General features: G+C 38.4%; 1 protein-coding gene across 6 annotated transcripts in view; it reads right to left on the bottom strand.

Moving 5' to 3' along the window:
- Positions 1-13,903, bottom strand: part of Zmym4 (zinc finger MYM-type containing 4) — a 120,084-nt gene that overhangs the window by 14,932 nt on the left and 91,249 nt on the right. For all 6 annotated transcript variants that reach the window (XM_027399308.2, XM_035439606.1, XM_035439607.1 and 3 more), the window contains 3 exons: positions 7,326-7,497; positions 7,086-7,181; positions 1,534-1,685 (listed from right to left, as the gene is read on the bottom strand). In XM_027399308.2, the coding sequence (XP_027255109.1) occupies positions 1,534-1,685; positions 7,086-7,181; positions 7,326-7,497 (420 nt within the window). The remainder of the gene's footprint in view (positions 1-1,533; positions 1,686-7,085; positions 7,182-7,325; positions 7,498-13,903) is intronic.

The raw sequence follows: 13,903 nt of genomic DNA, 5'->3' as shown, positions 1-13,903 counted from the left end.
ATGGGAAGAAAAAAACAAAACAAAAGCCAGAAAGAAGTCTCAGGAGGTAAAGATGCTACCTGTCAAACTCAGTCACCTGAGTTCAATCCCAGGAACCACACTGTAGATGGGTCTCTACAAAGTGCAAGACTGCATGCTTGCCCCTGAATAAATGAATGTTCTTTTAAAAAGAGGGAAAAGAGAGGATTTTAATGTTTGTACCATGAGGAAATGATAAACACTTTAAAAGGTAGTACACATGTACACAGACGCACTTCTCTCTCCCTTTCTCTCTCAGACAGTCAGTCAGTCAGACAGAGCAAAACAAAGCAAAAATATTAACAAGGACCTGGAGATATAGGTTCAACAATTAAGAGCACTTAATATTCTTGAAACAGACATGGATTCTGTTCCCAGCACCCAAATAACAGCTCACAATTATTTATAACTCTAGTTCCAGGGGATTGACCTGAACCCCCCATCCCCTTCTAATTTCTTGTGCACAAGGCATGCACATGGTAACAGACATGTGGGTACTAGAAATCAAACACAGTTCCTCTGGAAGAGCAGCCTGCGTTCTTAACCGCTGAGCCATTTCTCCAGACCACAAGTACTTTTTTCTTTTTGGAGACAGGTCTCTCTATGTAGTCCTGGCTGTCCTGAAACTCAGAGATCTTCTTGCCTCTGCCTCCTAAGTGCTGGAATGAAAGTTGTGTGCTATTCCAATGAAACAAACAAACAACAACAACAACAAAAAAAACCCAACTTGGTTAAGAACAGGAAGATTAATACCACCCAGAGACAATAACCATTGCATAATTTTTTATTTCAACTTCTTATGAATTCACATCAATATGTTATTATGTAATAATAAACATATGCTCAATTTTATGATTACCCACTATTTACTTAACTCTCACATTTGGTGAGCATGAACTATACCCAGTAACTTTATAATCTTGTCAGAACTCCAACTGTGATGAATGATTTTTGATTTATGACTATGTAACTATCCCCAAACTTGTAATCCTTCTGCTTCACCAACTCCAGTACTAGGATTGTAGAAGCATGAATCAAATGAGTCCTAGCCAGACAGAAATGCTTAAGAGATACTAAATAAAAATTAGAGAAAGGAAAAAAAAGTTGCTGTAGACTTGAGTATATGTAGTGTGCATTGCCTCCAGCTGCTAGAATTCTCATCTTGTGGCACTCTTATGAAAAACTTATCTTTGTACCCATTAGTTTACTCTGTACTTTAAAGTGCAAATAAAACATTTACATGTGCAGATACAGTCACCTTAGTTGCTATTTATGCCCCTTTTGCTCATTTAACCATAAAATACACAATGCCCCACCCCATTTCTATTATTTTACCAACAGTCTCAGTTTAGTTTACAAAGGCTATATGCTAAGACTTTTAAATAGGGATAGCTATTCACTAAGGAAAAAGTTGAAGATAATACAAATGACAGAATACATGAACTTGGAACAATTCACAAGTTATCTCAGATGATGAAAACCACAGTCAAATTTATAAGTTATTGAAAATGATACCTGCTGAATTCCAAGGCACAAGTATAAGATACTGTCTGGGTCATATTTTTCACCATTTGGTCTCCGCACCTCTTGGATAAACTGGCATAATCCTAAACTCAATTCAGAAAAAGTGCAGGATAGAATATCTTCCTTCAGCTTCACAGGGCGGACTGTGGAAAGAAAGAACATATCTGAAACATTAACTTGCAGAAATGCAGTAACACTATTGTTCACTGAATCAACACCAGTACCACTGTGCCCTAAACACTGTACTGGATCAAAGTAATTGTAAACCAAGCATGACAGCACATATCTGTGGTCCCAGTTCTCAAGAAGTTGAGGCAGGAAGACTCTGAGAGCCAGGCTAGCCTAGGCCACACCGAAAAACCCTGTCTCAAAATCAACCAAACAACCAAATTATATATCCTAACCTCAGGTTTCCCGCCCCCCCCCCCAAGTATAGAAATAAAGATAGCTTACTGAATATGGTGCAAGAGGTACTATGACAGAAGTTTTGTTTAACTAGGACTCTATGAAAAACAAAAGAAGCCAGTGGTGCATGCCTTTAATCCTAGCACTTGGGAGGCAGAAGCAGGCAGATCTCTTTTAAGTTCAAGGCCAGCCTGGACAGCAAATGCTAGGACAGCCAAAGCTATGTAGTGAGAACCTGTCATGGGGGGGGGGGGGAGAGAAAGGGAACAGGAGAGGGGGAATGGGGGGAAAGGGAGAGAGAGAGAGAGAGAGGGAGAGGGGGAGAGGGGGAGAGGGGAAAGGGAAAAGGAGAGGGAGGGAGAGAGGGAGAGAGGGAGGGAGGGAGAGAGAGAGGGAGGGAGAAAGAGAGAGGGAGGGAAGAAGAGGGAGAGGGGGAGAAAGGGAGGGAGGGAGGGAGGGATCAAATATTGAAGAGTCTGAAGGAAGCAATCCTAGGGCCAGACCACAAAATATGAAGATTTAAAAGACAGGCCAGTAAAGAAAGCAAACTTCATGATGCAAGAGATTTCCCAGAGACCATTCCATAAATATTCAGCCTGGAGTAGCTGCAGCAGGCAGAATGCATAAGGCCCTGCATCAATCTCAGGCACCAAATAAAAGTGACATGGTGGCATGTGTCTGTAATCCCAGCACTCAGGAGCACAGGCAAATCGGGAGTTTAAGGACAACCTTGGCTACCTACCTACAGAGTTCAAGGCCTGCTTCAGAAATGAAATCTTATCTCCAAACTGGAAAACACTATACTGTACTTACCTCTGAAGAATGCAAAAAACAAACAAACAAAACAAAAACAAAAACAAAAAAACCTGCCATGGCATACTAGTAAAGAACCACTGGTATATAAAAGGAACCACTGGTACATAAAAGGCATCAGGAAGATCCACAAAAGAAATGCTGCTTAACTTTCTTTTTCTCAGAACTTCCTATAGACTATGCCATTTCAAATGCCATAAAATACTATGTGAGGATACAGTACTGCTGTTGCTAGGCAACTAAATGAAATGGTTCAGAGAAACTGGGGAACAGGAAGAAAATAAGAACAAAGTAAGGCCAATCATAGTGAGTTTCATGTCTCATGCAAAGATTTTGAAGAAAATGAAAAACTACATTTCCAGGAGGGGAGTTATCTGTTTGTATAGATCCCAATAGAATGTGTTTTGGATTATGAACTTTTCATTACTGCTCTTCTGCATTTCAACAGTCTCACACTGATACACCTGGGATGCTCCTGTATTGGTTCTGCACAAGGCAAGGGAGAATCCTGGGACCATTCTTGCTCTTTTTACCCCTATATTCATCATCATGTCTGTTAAGTAACAGATACTCTGTAGCACTCTGTAGACAAATGAGAAGTAGAAATGGTGGATAGCCCTGGTGACATAACACTGATACTTGGTAATCTAAAACAATATTACCAGACTACTTTTGTGGGTTTTTTTGGGGGGAGGGGGTATTTTTTTCAAGACAGGGTTTCTCTGAATAGTCTTGATTGTCCTAAAACTTGCTGTATATACTAGGTAGGCCTCGAACTCAGTTCTGCCTGCCTCTGCCTCTCAAGTGCTAGGATTAAAGTTGTGAGCAATCACTGCCCAGCTATCAGTCTACTTTCACTCCTACAATTTTCCATGAACATTTTTTTTTAAAGTTGGGGTTTCACTAAGTTGCCAAGGGTAGTACTGAACTTGTAAGCTCAAATAATCTTCCTACCTTTGCCTCCAAATAGCCAAAGATACATGAACTGTATCTGGCACTGCACCTGGATCAATGTTTCTTCAATAAATAGTGCTACGTAACAGCGGAATGGTTACAGGCACAACCTCCAAACAACAGGGTATTTATAGAACCTTAAGAGCAGAAATGTAGCACTTGATTGGAGGGACTGTGAATCATCACAACACAGAGCAGCAACTGCCTATTCTGATGAGAACTTGTATACTCCAAGACCAGCAAACAGACTACTACCAACAAAAGCCAAAACCTGAAAGTCACCCATTTTTAAGAGAGAAGGTGTAGCTGGAAACTCTCAAACCAACCAAAACCAAAACCAATAAATGAATTAGCAATAAATGGAAGCTTATGCAAATGTGATTCAAAGGGGCCACACTCCATCCCAAGCAGACACCAGAACTTGGCAGTGTTGTTCATGTGGTTCTGCCTTTAGAGTCATGAAGGATAAGGAATGAAGGGACTATGGAATCATCCTCTGTTGTTACAGAGAGCTGCTGAGGCCAGGCATGTGGCAGGGGATTCCCTTCCTTGAGTACTAACTAGAAAGACCACTTTGAGAAAGCGTGAAAGCAAAAGCTGGATTGCACTGGACAGCCCCATATATTGGAGATGCTAGAGCCATGAGATAGCTACCAAGGATAGCTACAGACAAAGAATGAAACAGCCCAGAAGAAAAGCTAAAAGGACGGAGCCATCTAAAAAACCTTTTGACATCAGACATACAACTACAGGATTCAGAGTTTGCCCTGCTGGGTTTTGGTCTTGCTTTGGTTCAGTATTTCCTCACTATGCCCCTTTTCCTCCTTCTTGGAACATTAATAAATACTCTGTATCAATGTACATTAGAAATATATTGTAACACAAAAAACAAAAGACCCAGAGACTGATATTGTGGTTCAAGCTTTAAGTTGAAGACCATAGAAGAAAAGCAGCCAAGCCAGTAGATCTTACCTCTACCAAGCTAAAGGGAATCCTGTCTCCATGAATCCTCAGAGGCAAAAGCTCTCAGTTCCTGTCTCCTCCTGCCTTTTATTCCTTTCTCCGCCCAGCCATATCACTCCTGTCTCCAGCTTCCTAGTCCTGGGATTAAAGATGTGTGGTCCCAAGTGCTGAGATCACCTATGTGTGAGCTATTTCCTTCAGGACTGGATCAATCTTGTATAGTCAGTGTGGCCTTGAACTAACAGAGTCTACCTCTTATTCCTGAGTTCTGGGATTAAGGTGAGTGCCACCACTGCCTAGATAGCTAGTATGGCTGCTTGGATTAAAGGTGTATATCTCTACTGCCTGACTTCTATAGCTTGTGGCTGGCTTTGCTTTCTGAATCTTTGGGCAAGTTTTAATAAATCATAAATAATATATCACCACAGTACATAATTTGCTTTCTGATTTCACAGGTTACAGTTAAGAGGCTGCCTTGAGTCTCACAAGCCTTTGGACTTTGAAACAGTGTTGAGACTGTGAAAGACTAAGAAGACTTTTCAAGTTTGACTGAATGTATTTTGCATTATGATATGGCTACAAGCCAATGGGGTACAGGGAGTGGCATGTGGCAGTTTGAATGAGAATGACCCCTACAGGCTTATGTATTTAATTGGTCCCCATTTGCTGGTACTATCTCTAAAGCACTATGTGGTGTGGCCTTTTTGGACAAGGTGTGTCACTGGGGGCAGACTTTCAAAACACTCATGCCATTTTCGGTTAGCTCCCTCTGTGGTTGTGTCTCTAGATGTAAGCTCTCTGCTCCTGCTAGCCTGGTTCCACACTGCCCACTGTGTTGGTCAAGGACTCTAACCCTCTGAAATGGTAAACCCCAAATTAAACTCTCTTTTATTATATAGAGGAAAGTTACAACAAACATGCGCATCCATCATGATTCTAGCAATATAAAACACAAAGTAGCAAAAAGCAAATTACAAAGCTAAAATTAATCTATATTAGCATCTCAAAACAGTGAAAACTTATGAAAGTCTAAATCCACACTGTTGCTGCATTTGAATTACTTTACTCCAAAATAGCTAGAAGTGAAATGAAACAACCATTAAAAGCCATATGGATCCTGGGGCTGGAGAGATGGCTCCACAAATAAAAGCACTTGTTCTTGCAGAGTGCCTAGATTTGGTTCAGAGCACTGATATGGTAACTCACAACCATCTGTAATTCTAGTTCTGTGGCTCTTAACCTTCTCTTGGAACCACCTCAGCTACCAGGCCCATATGTGGTGCATGTACATAAATGCAGGCAAAACGCTCATACACATAAAATAAATCTTAAAAAATTTCTAAAGCTAGCCAGGAAGTGGTGCTACATGCCTTAATTACAGCACTCGGAAGGAAGAAGCAGATAGATCTCTGTGAGTTCAAGCCACCATGGTATACAAATTGAGTTCCAGAACGGGCTCCAAAGCTACACAGAGAAACCTTGTCTCAAAACAAAACAAAACAAATTCTATCTTGATGATAGGCAACATTCCGATAGAAGCACCAAGTCTTTTCTTGGTATTTTTTATGCAAAATATCATAAAATTCTTAGAGTGTTTGATACAGTTTACCATACAGAAAGAGAACTCAAGCAGATTATCTGGAATCATTTGTAAGCTTAAAAATAAAATTCCAGGGGCTGGAGAGATGGCTCAGCAGTTAAAAGCACTGATTATTCTTCCAGAGGACCAGGATTCAACTCTCAGCACCCACATGGCAGCTCACAACTGTCTGTAACTCCAGTTCCATAGGACCTGAAACTCATGGCAAAACACTAATGCATATAAAATAAAATTTTAAAAAAATAGAGCTGGAATGGAATATTAAAAAAAAACATTAAAAACAAAATTCTTTATAAACTTAGGATCAGAAGATACAACTTTGCCTACATAATCACATCTTTAACACTGGGGATATTAAACTAACCACTAACCACACTATTAAGACTTAAAACCTAAAATTTTAAAACTCAATTCAGTAAAACCTTCCTCTTTTGGAGGGTTTTGACCTCACTTTGCAACTGAAAATGACACTGAACTCTTGATCCTCCTTTCTTTGCAGTGCTGGGACTGACACATCTGGTCAGTAAACAAACTTAAGTCAAAATATTATTAGAGCTGGGAATTATTAGCTCAGTGATTTAGATCACTTGCTGCTCTTACAGAGGATCTAGGTTTGATTCTCAGCACCCACATGGGGTTCGTAATTGACTTTACGAGTCAATCAAATGCCCTCTTTTGGCCTCTGCATGCACCAGGCATTCACATGATACACAAATACATATATAGATGAAACATTCATGCACAGAAAATAATCTTTAAACTCCAATATTATACATAATTTATAGGAAAGAGATAAAGCAAGTATTACCTTTACAACCTTGCTCTGAGGATTCTTGAGAGAGTGCCTGGTCTTGAACACTTCCTAAGGAGTCAGAACCTGGACTAGGAGAGGCATGTTCACCTCCTGATGGGACAAATGAGATAGGTAAATAACAACGATGAGTAACCCCAAGCTCTAGTCTTGTGGGTTAATCTTCTTTGAATGCATTTATGACTTAGTTTTCTATTTCCTGTGTCTGCACTGACACAGCGGATACTGAGCACTTACCCCCACACTTTAGATCTCCCTGTTCTTCCTTGGCATTTTTCCACTGAACCCAGTTCTTCCAGGCATTTACCCCATACATATATTTTAGTGTCATTCCAGACACTGAACACCCTTGCAAAGCTCCTTGAATAAGACTCCTGGGCTCCACAGGTACTACAGACTTCTTCCTCCCCTGTAAAAATTCCAAAAATTGACAAAATATAAAACTTAATCTTGGAATTTTAAGAATCTGAATTCTCAGAGCTGCAAAAGGAATAAGCCTAATGAATAAAGAATTTATTTTTATATCCTAAAGATGCAGAATTTAGAGCTGAAAGACTTTAAAAATTATCACAGTTTCAGGCACAGTGATGCACACCTGTTATAGCATTTGGGAAGTGGAGGCAAGAGGATCAGGAGACGTAGAGGTCATTCTCAGCTCCACAGAAAGTTCCAGGCCAGCCTGGACTATATGAGATCTTTTTTCAAAACACCAAGAAATCATCTAATCCAATTCATATGAAGAAGAAATTACTACAGTAATTACCAATATTTAGGTAACTGGCGTATAGACATTACCACAGGTTGTAGTATAAGCTCACTTGAATAGATCATATTCTAAACTGTAAAACAGGTCTCAGCAAATTCTTTGCACAAGAATTAGATTTAAAGCCAATAAAGGAAAAATGTCGAATCATAAATTAATAGTACACCTATAAATATTGCATGTATCAAAGAAGAAATTATGCTATAATATATAATTAAATAACATAAAAAGTTAAAATTTACATAGAATACTGTTATACCAATAAATTTGGTAACTTACAATTTAAAAAAATATTCTTAACCAAATATGGTGATGTATAGCATAGTACCATACTGAGTTAGAAGAATCTCAAGTTGACAGTATACATAGTCTACAGAGTGAATTCAATGGTAGCATGGGCAACTAAGTGACACTCTGCTATAAAACAAAGAAAATTAAAAGGGCTGTGTGTATAATCCAATGGTAATTAACATGCATGCCCTGGGTTCAATTCCCAGAAAATAAATAAATATTCCAACGGCATCATCAGGTTTATAATTTATAAGACCTTCTCACAAGGCTAGGTGTGGTGGCACATGTTCCAACAATTGAGGAGGCAGAGGAAAGAGATAACTTGAAAATCATAAAAAATAAAACCCACTGTTATACTTAACCCAAAAGTATTTAAAAAGAATACATTAGGAAAAAAGTAAGTCAATTAAACAAAATCAATGCATTTTTCCAGTTTGACAGACCACAAAACAAAACAACAAAAACCAGATACTGTATCACTAGAAATAAAAAAATTTGGGCTGGAAAGATGGCTCAACGGTTAAGAGCACTAACTGATTCTCCAGAGGACCTGATTCATTTCCCAGCACCCACATGGCAGCTAACAACTGTATGTACCTCCAAGATCTGACACCCTCACACAGACATATACAAAGGCAAAACACCAAAACAGTCTGTTAAAGACTGGAGTTCCTGCTGATCACCAGTGCTTATCTGTAGGTCAGACAGGCTCCTTGTGGTCTACATGCAAGGCTGGCCTTAGAAACTCCTGATCCATAGCTCACGGCTGCAGGTGCAAGGATTGTCTGCTGTGTGGGTGCACGATTGTCAGACTTCAAGACAGTCATTGATTGGTGTGGACGTGCCTCCAGGGAGTGGCAAGCATCTGCAAAATAGCTGCCTGCTTGCCTGCTGGGCCCTGGTACAGACCAGGCAGAGGGGACAGTAAGGTGCATGGCAAAAGTGCTTGACTCCTGACAAGAGAATACCCCAGAAAATGGCCACTTCATAGACAAGCCTGTCCATTATTCAAAAAATAGCCCTGGTACTTGGAATCCCAGCAAGTGCAGCAATTGCCTACATCCTTTACCACCGATACAGGGAAAGCAGAGAAGAACGAATGACATTTGTTGGACAAGATGATATTGAGCTAATGATGCCAATTCACCAGGAGGCTGTGAAGCTGATCATTGGTGGACAAGGAGCATTAATGTAAAGGTCTCATGGGGAGGGGAGTGCTACCTCTCACCCTCCATTGCTGAGGTTACTGAAGATAAGGTTTATGAAACAGTCCTTCAGTATTTCTTTATGAACTTTAGTTTAATACAAGTAGAAGAAATGGAGAGTCATCTTAGGAAATGTAAAATTTCTTGTATGTGTCAGTATATGCACATCTAAAGAAATAAAAAAAAAATGTACTTCTGAAAAAAAAGAAAAAAAAAACAAAGGCAAAACACCAATGTACATAATACAAGAATGAATAAATTATTTAAAAATTAAAAATAAAAAATTCACTTGATAAAAGCCTCTATCTAACCAGAGTCAAAATTTGCAGAAAAATCAAAAGAAAACCTGCAAGAAACAATAAATACAATTTTGCAGGGCTGAGATTGTGAACAAACCAAAGGTTTCTCTACTACTACCCAGTCATGCAGAAAGATTTGTGAGTTCAATACAGGAAGAAATGAAAGCAAAGGCTTTCAGATAAGGAAGAAAAAGCTAAACTGCCTTTATTCACAAACAGATTCTAACTAAAGGTAGAAAATTCCAAGAAATTTAGTGGAATTAAGCTTTAGGAAAATAAGGTGATTATACAAAAACCATACAGATTTCTGTTAAGTTAAAAGTAAAGATTTAAAATATTAAGATTTATTAAAATATAGTGTGGTAGCAAACTGGGTAAGCCCAACATTTAGAAGACTCAGTTAGAAGGATTGTCACAAGTTTGAGGCCAGCTAGGCTACTGAATACGACTTTATCTTAGTAAATAGCCTGGGCTATAGAGTAAGATCCTATTCCAACAATTAATTAATACAATTAACATAAATACAACCAATATAATTGTAATAATAATGAATGAGTATGTAATCCTATTAATTAATGACTTTTAATAGAATCAAGAATTTTAAATACTCATGAAAAAAATCTAACAAAACATAAACAGACATAAAACTGAAAGAAAAACAACACTACACCTGTGACTTCAAGACTCACTGAAAAGTTACAATTTAAAAAAATGGTTCTGGGGGTTGAAGAAATGGTTTAGGGATTGAGAACAAGTACTACTCTTGCAGAGGACCCAAATTTAGGCTCCAATACCCATATCAGGCAGCTCACAACCACCTGCAACTCTACTTGCAGAGGGATTTGGTATCTCTAGCCTCCTAGGAAAATTAGACTCAATTGCATATACATAGACAAACATAATTTTAAAAACTAAAAATCTTAAAAAAAAAAAAGGGGGGGGAGGAACCTGGTTTCATCAGTAGGAATTACACATGCAAGCATAAACAACAGAATACAAGAGATGGAAGTGAGAATCCCAGGCACTGAAGATACGATAGAGGACATACATTCATCGATCAAAGAAAATGTTAAATCCAACAAATTCTTAACACAAAATATCCAGGCAACCTGGAACACAATGAAAAAACCTAACCTAAGAATAATAGGGATAGAAGGAGAAGAATACCAGCTCAAAGGCACAGAAAATACATTCAACAAAATCATAGAAGAAATCTTTCCCAACCTAAAAAAAGGACATGCCTATGAAAGCATATGAAGCTTACAGAACACCAAATAGACTGAACCCCCCCCCAAAAAGGCCACTTGCCACAAAAAAGTCAAAATATACAGAATAAAGAAAGAATATTAAGAACTGCAAAGGAAAAAAAGTCATGTAACATATAAAAGGAGACATAGCAGCATTACATCTGACTTCCCAAAAGAAACAATGAAAGCCAGAAGGTCCTCAACAGGTGTTATGCAGACACTAAGAGACCACAGGTACCAGCCCAGACTACTATGCCCAGCAAAGCTTTCAACCACCATACATGGAGAATACAAGATATTCCATAACAAAACCAGGCTTAAACAATATCTATCCACAAATCCAGCCCTATAGAAAGCATCAGAAGAAAAACTTCAACCCATGGACGTTAGCTACACTCACAAAAACATAAACAATAGATATTTCCACACCAGCAATCCAAAAGAAGGGAAAAACACACATACCACCACAAACAACAACAACAAAAAATAACAGGGACTAGCAACCATTGGTCATTAATATCCCTTATTATCAATGGACTCAGTCTGCCTATAAAAAGACGCAGGCTAACAGATTGGATACGAAAACAGAATCCATCATGACAGGAAAAAAAATCCATCAGGATGAAGTCTCAATTCTGAACATCAATGCCCCAAATACTAGGCAGGCAGATCCCTGTGAGTTCGAGGCCAGCTTGGACTACAAATTGAGTTCCAGGACAGGCTCCAAAGCTGAAAAATCCTTTCTCAAAAAAGAAAAAAAGAAGAAAAAGAAAAGAAACATTACTAAAGCTTAAATCATGTATCAAGCCCCACGAGTGGGAGTCTTCAACACCCCACTCTCACCACTGGACAAGTCTGCCAGACAAAAGCTTAACAGAGAAATAAAGGAACTAACAGTTGCTATGACTCAAAGGGGCTTAACAGACATCTATAGAACACATCACCTAAACGCAAAAGAACAAACCTTCTCAGCACCTCATGGATCCTTCTCTAATATCGACCACATAGTCAACCTCAACAGATACAAACAAAATTGGAATAACCTCCTGTATCTTATCAGAGCATCATAGCTTAAAGTTATAATTCAACAATAACACTAAATGCACAAAGCCCACAAACTCATGGAAACTGAATAATGTTCAACTGAATCACCACTGAGTCCAGGGAGAAATAAAGAAATTAAAGACTTCCTAAATTAAATGAAAATGACCACACAATATACCCAAACGTTTGGGACACAATGAAAGCAGTGCTAAGAGGAAAGTTCATAGCACTAAATGCCTACATAAACTGAGAAAAATCCCACACTAACAAATTAACAGAACATCTGCAAGTCCTAGAACAAAAAGAAACAAACTCATCTAGGAGGAGTAGAATGCAGGAAATAATCAAATTGAGAGCTGAAATCAACAAAATAGAAACAAAAAGAACAACACAAAGAATCAATGAGATAAAGAGTTGGTTCTTCAAGAAAATAGACAAGATAGACAAACCTTTATCTAAACTAACCAAAAAGCAGAGAGAAAGTATACAAATTAACAAAATCAGAAATGAAAAAGGGGACATAACAATAGACACTGAGGAAATCCAGAGAAACATAAGGTCATACTTCAAAAACCTGTATTCCACAAAACTAAAAAACTTAAAAGGGAATGGACAATTTTCTGGATAAGGGCCACATACCAAAATTAAATCAAGACCAGATAAACAAACTTAATAGATCTATAACCTCTAAGGAAATAGAAACAGTCATCAAAGGCTCCCAACCAAAAAAGCTCAGGGCCAGATGGTTTCAGCCCAGCTACCAGAATTTCAAAGAAGAGTTAAAACCAATACTCCTCAAATTGTTCCACACAATAGAAATAGAATATTGCCAAACTCTTTAGAAAGCTACAATTACCCTGATACCAAAACCACACAAAGACACAACTCAGAAAGAATTACAGAACAATTTCCTTCATGAACAAAGACACAAAAATATTCAATGAAATGCTAGCAAACTGAATTCAAAAACAATGAGAAAAATTATCCACCATGACCAAGTAGGCTTCATCCCAGGGATGCAGGGATGGTTCAACATACAAAGATCCATCAATGTAATCCACCATATAAGCAAACTGAAAGGAAAAAAAAACCACATGATTATATCATTAGATGCTGAAAAGCCTTCAACAAAATTCAACATCCCTTCATAATGAAGGGCTTGGAGAGAGCAAGGATACAAGAAACATACATAAACATAATAAAGGCAATATACAGCAAGCCAGCAGTCAACATCAAACTAAACAGAGAGAAACTCAAAGCAATACTACTGAAATCAGGAACAAGACAAGGCTGCCATATCTATTCAATATAGTACTTTAAGTTCTAGCTGTATGCAGTGCTTCTGTCTGTGTGCATGCCTGTATGCCAAAAGTGGGCATCAGATCTCATTACAGATGGTTACAAGGCGTCATGTGGTTGCTGGGAATTGAACCCAGGACCTCTGGAAGAACAGCCAGGACCCTTAACCTCTGAGCCATCTCCAGTCAGCAAACCTAGTTAATCTTATTTCTAAACACTATTCCTCAAGAAAAATAAAAGCGTATATTCATGTGAAGGTTTACACTAGAATAATACTAACAACTCTCTAGATAGCCCAAAATTTGCATAACTTGCTAGGCAGCTGCACAAATTTTGGTCTGTTTTTACGATGCACCCTATTTAGCAACAAAAGGAGTTAACCACTGAGACACAAAAGCAGTATGGATGAACCTCAAAGGCCCTCTGCTGTCATAAAAGCTAGACTAGGAAGATAATAATGTATGATACTACTTTTGTGAAATTTCAGTAACAGCAAAACTGCCATTTTGCATCAATCTACATAACAGATTGGTGGATATCAACATCAGAAGATGAGACTGATTAAAAAAGACTAAGAAATTCTTCATATAATTTAACTACTCATGAATAGCAGTTGTTACACAATGTGTTTGTCAAAGCTCACCAAACTATATTTAAAATTTATGAG

Source organism: Cricetulus griseus, chromosome 2 (genome assembly GCF_003668045.3).
Source record: "Cricetulus griseus strain 17A/GY chromosome 2, alternate assembly CriGri-PICRH-1.0, whole genome shotgun sequence".
NCBI lineage: Eukaryota > Metazoa > Chordata > Mammalia > Rodentia > Cricetidae > Cricetulus > Cricetulus griseus.
The sequence above is the reverse complement of the archived record's forward strand: the minus strand, read 5'-3'. Positions and strand labels throughout refer to the sequence as shown.